This window comes from Emiliania huxleyi (genome assembly GCF_000372725.1).
Source record: "Emiliania huxleyi CCMP1516 unplaced genomic scaffold EMIHUscaffold_56, whole genome shotgun sequence".
Lineage (NCBI taxonomy): Eukaryota > Haptophyta > Isochrysidales > Noelaerhabdaceae > Emiliania > Emiliania huxleyi.
The window spans coordinates 648,288-653,032 of NW_005197803.1; the positions used below are offsets into that span (position 1 = coordinate 648,288).

Sequence of the window (4,745 nt, forward strand, 5' to 3'; positions counted from 1 at the left end):
ATCTCGGGCGTGCAGGCGCCGCGCTGCGGAAGCTGCTCTGGGGAGACCGCGCGCTCGCCAACGCCTTCAACGCCTTTGTCGCCATCACGCTGGGCGGCAAGCTGTACGACTCGACTCGCTCGGTTGGCCAGGCGCCCGAGAGGTGGGGAGAGGTGGGGAGAGGTGGGGAGAGGTGGGGAGAGGTGGGGAGAGGTGGGGAGAGGTGGGGAGAGGTGGGGAGAGGTGGGGAGAGGTGGGGAGAGGTGGGGAGGGATGGGGAGGGATGGGGAGGGATGGGGAGGGATGGGGAGAGGTGGGGAGGTGGCGGGGAGGGATGGGGAGGTGGCGGGGAGGTGGCGGGGAGGTGGCGGGGAGGTGGCGGGGAGGTGGCGGGGCGCGCCGCAGCTGGCGGACCTGGCACCAGCTCCCAGCCGTAGCGCGCTGAACACGGCACGCCACATGGCACGGCCGGCCGGGCCTCTGCGCTGGTAGAGTCCGCTCTTAGACTCCGCCCACCCGCTCACCCGCCCACCCCGCTTTGGGAGAGGAGCCGGGAGGGTACGGCTGGTTGGGAGAGCAGCTCACGTTGCGAGAGTAGCTTACCTGGGGAGTAGCTCACCTAGGAATATTCGCTTTCCTGGGGGAGTAGTTTACCTGGGAGAGTAGCCGGGAGCTACGCTCCCCAATCTGGCTGCTCACCCGCTCACCAGGCGGCCACATCTCCCCATCTCCCCATCTCTCCCCACATCTCCCCACATCTCCCCAGATCTCTTTGTGACGCTCGCCAGGCGGCCATATCTCCCCATGTCTCCCGATATCTCCCCATATCTCCGCAGGCGGCGGGCGACCTGCACCGCGCCGCCGCGACGCTGGAGGAAGCCGAGTACGCGCGGGCAGCCGTCGGCGAGAGACAGCCGAGAGACAGCCGAGAGACAGAGAGACAGCCGAGAGACAGCCGAGAGACAGCCGAGAGACAGAGAGGCAGCCGAGAGACAGCCGCGAGAGACAGAAGACAGAGATCGACTAGTCGGACAACTGGCAACGCCGAGTCCCGCGCGACACCCGCGTCTGAGCGCGATGCCTCCTTCGAACCGCCTGGGCGAGGGGATGTGTCTTTCTCGAAGGCGTCGCGCTGCTTACCCTTGTCGACACGATCCACTCCGTGTCGGAGAGCGTGCGCAGGGCGGGCGGCGTGACCGGCGGGCTCCCCGTCTCTCCCCATCTCTCCCCATCATCTCTCCCCATCTCTCCCCATCTCTCCCCATCGTCTCTCCCCATCTCTCCCCATCTCTCCCCATCATCTCTCCCCATCATCTCTCCCCATCGTCTCTCCCCATCATCTCTCCCCATCGTCTCTCCCCATCATCTCTCCCCATCGTCTCTCCCCATCATCTCTCCCCATCATCTCTCCCCATCATCTCTCCCCATCATCTCTCCCCATCGTCTCTCCCCATCATCTCTCCCCATCTCTCCCCATCGTCTCTCCCCATCATCTCTCCCCATCATCTCTCCCCATCATCTCTCCCCATCGTCTCTCCCCATCATCTCTCCCCATCATCTCTCCCCATCTCTCCCCATCATCTCTCCCCATCATCTCTCCCCATCATCTCTCCCCATCATCTCTCCCCATATCTCGGCGGCGTGACAGGCGGGCTCACCAAGCCGCTACGCTGCGGTGTGAGCGGCGCCTCTTCACGCGCTGCTGCCGTGAGCAGGCAAGCTGACCACGGCTCTCGAGATCTGGGGAGATCTGGGGAGATCTGGGGAGATCTGGGGAGAGAGCTACTGTGATGCGAGCTGACACGGTCTCACCCGAGATCACCCGAGATTCCCCGAGATTCCCCGAGATCGACCTGCTGCCGTGAGCAGGCCAGGACAGCCTTTCTTTTTCTTGAGCAGGCGAGCTGACCACGGCTCTCACCGGTCCCGGCACCGGCGCCAAGCTGCACGCGTCCCTCGACGAGCTGCGCCGGAATCAGGCGCGAGATCGACCCAGATCGCGCGAGATCGACCCAGATCGGCCCACGATCGCACGAGATCGCCCGAGATCGCACGAGATCGCCCGAGATCGCACGAGATCGCCCACGATCGCACGAGATCGCACGAGATTGCAGGCCGCGAGCGGGGACGCGCACGAGCGCGTGATCAAGCGCGAGCTCGGCGGCGTCGGCGCGGCTGCACAGCGCGACAGCGGCCCCTCTCTGCTCGAGGAGAGCGAGCGGGTCGCCAGGTGCAGAGGGGAGACGCCGGGAGCCCTCCCCTACCCCACGGTACCCGGCACCACCCTCCCCTACCCCACGGTACCCGAACCCACCCTCCCCTACCCCACGGTACCCGGCACCACCCTCCCCTACCCCCACGGTACCCGAACCCACCCTCCCCTACCCCACGGTACCCGAACCCACCCTCCCCTACCCCCACGGTACCCGAACCCGTGGGAGACGCGAGAGCCGCGCTTGTGCGCGCTTGCGCGTGGAGACCGTGTCGCCGCCCTCCCTCCTCCAAGGAGCGGTGGCGGTCCTCCCTCCTCCAAGGAGCAGTGGCGGTCCTCCCTCCTCCAAGGAGCGGTGGCGGTCGAGCCTGCGTCTCCGCGGTCGTTGAGCCCACTCTCCGCGGAGGGGAGCTTCCGCAGTGCGCAGACCTTGCAGTCGCGCACCGCATATCTCCCCCATATCTCCCCCATATCTCGTCCCTAGAAGCGGAAGACGCATTCTCGTACTCCAACCAGCGCTCGAGAGGACACACCTCCCCATATCTCCCCCATATCTCCCCCATATCTCCCCCATATCTAGCACTCGAGAGGACACACCTCCCCATATCTCCCCATATCTCCCCACGCTAGGTACGTCATCGACAAGCACGCGGAGAGCGAGGGTGCTCTCGGCGACAAGGGCAAGGTGCAGCCGATCGTGCGGCAGAGGAGCGCCGAGCGGAGCACAAGCGCAGCCCAGGCCACGGCTCTGCAGACCGCCAAGGCGCCAAATTGAAGCTCCGGAGCTCAGCGCATGCCTAGGAGCGAGGGCCTACGTTGTGGACTGGTACGTTGTGGGGTTGTGGGCAGACAAGCACTAGCACAAGCACGTTGTGGGCTGGATCGTGATTCGTGACGCGCGGATTAGGATTACAGGGACCGTCAGGGTACTGACTGTACGGTACAGTAGCTGGAAGCTGCGATCGGCAGTCGGCCCACAGGCGCATTGGCCGCCACCGCACACAGGATTTTAAGGATACAGTAGGAGTGTTGGTGCTAGCTGCTAACCGTCTCATCCATCCGCCCCACGCGGTCGGCCGTCGCCTCACAGCGATCAGCGTGCGCGAACTTCTTTTAGAGCCGATTTGTTGAGTATTTAGTTTTGGCTAGTTGCTTCCAATTCACTCTGACACGTGAGACGCTAATCTTGAAAACGTCCAACGGAGCTCCGCCGTGTTGCTACCAGCGCCCTCCCCCGCGCTCCCTGCGTCCATGGCCGATGATGCTAGTATGTGAGGTCATCTGGCTACCGCGAGAGCGACCCAACTCGTCGACATCGTCCGATGATGGTGCCTCAAAGTCAGCCTTCGGAGGCTATCGTGGGGTCGAGCCGGCGGTGGCCGTGACATGCGTTGCTGGGAAGGTGGACGAGCCGCTCGAGGAGCGGGACGAGTCGGCTCGTGCCACCGGTGGAGAATTCAGTATGCCGCAGGCGGCTCCCACCTCGTAGCCGGCGTGCACCGCGTTGCTGACCGGCTTCGTGCGAGAAAGAAAGAAAAATAAAATATTCTTAGCTTCAAGCCCCCCTCCGAGACTGGAGACAGTCACACCCCAGTATCAGACCAGGGGGAGTGCCCCCCGCCCCCACTTGCCCTGACTACACAGGATAGCATGCCCCGATAACGGCGACACCTAGTGGGGGACACTGCGCAAGGAGGGGGTGCGAAGGCTCATTGGGGTGCTAGGTGGGACCATGAGGGGGGGTGGGCGGGGTCCTGTGGGGGTGAAATGTTGCGCGGCGAATTCGAACCTACCCCCTCGCCGCGCCGATCCTCACGCGGAGGGTAAAACCCTGTGGGACAAAACCCCCCCGCGGTCGGCAGTCTTCAGAGTGGACCCCCCCCTCCCCAGCCTCCCCTGTGCATCTCGCACCCCCCCCCGCTCCCCATCGGTGACTCGCGAAGGACACGGACACTCGGGGTGAGGGGGGGTCCCCCAGAGAGGGGGCTTTGGGGCATTGTTGGGTTGATCGCTCGTGCCGATCTCGGGTCGATCTCGGGTCGATCTCGGGTCGATCTCGGGTCGATCTCGGGTCGATCTCGGGTCTCGGGTCGGTCTTGGGCGGGTCGGTCTCGGAGTGGTCTAGAAAGGAAAAAATGGGGCGAGATGAGGCGAGCTGAGGCGAGGTGAGGCGAGGTGGGGGGCGAGATGAGGCGAGATGAGGCGAGATGAGGCGAGATGAGGCGAGATGAGGCGAGGTGAGGCGAGATGAGGCGAGGTGTGAGGCGAGATGAGGGTTGAGCTTGAGTCGAGGTGAGGCGAGATGAGGCGGCGAGGTGAGGCGAGATGAGCGGCGAGGTGAGGCGAGATGAGGCGAGGTGAGGCGAGATGAAGCGAGGTGAGGCGAGATGAGGCGAGATGAGGCGAGATGAAGCGAGGTGAGGCGAGATGAGGCGAGCTGAGGCGAGACTAGGAGGCGAGATGAAGCGGGATGTTGTGTGGCTGCTTGTGCTGCCAAGCAGGCAGCACAAAAGCAGCCATACAAGTGAGCTTTTGGGTTGTGTGGCTGCTTGTG

General features: G+C 64.4%; 1 protein-coding gene across 1 annotated transcript in view; it reads left to right on the forward strand.

Moving 5' to 3' along the window:
- The window catches only part of EMIHUDRAFT_452125 (hypothetical protein), a 6,446-nt gene extending 3,296 nt beyond the window's left edge, over window positions 1–3,150 (forward strand). The window contains exons 4-9 of the mRNA XM_005765336.1: window positions 15–131; window positions 816–882; window positions 1,104–1,178; window positions 1,879–1,958; window positions 2,094–2,209; window positions 2,822–3,150. Of these exons, the coding sequence (XP_005765393.1) occupies window positions 15–131; window positions 816–882; window positions 1,104–1,178; window positions 1,879–1,958; window positions 2,094–2,209; window positions 2,822–2,966 (600 nt within the window). The 3' untranslated portion in view covers window positions 2,967–3,150. The remainder of the gene's footprint in view (window positions 1–14; window positions 132–815; window positions 883–1,103; window positions 1,179–1,878; window positions 1,959–2,093; window positions 2,210–2,821) is intronic.
- The last annotated feature ends 1,595 nt before the right edge of the window (window positions 3,151–4,745 follow it).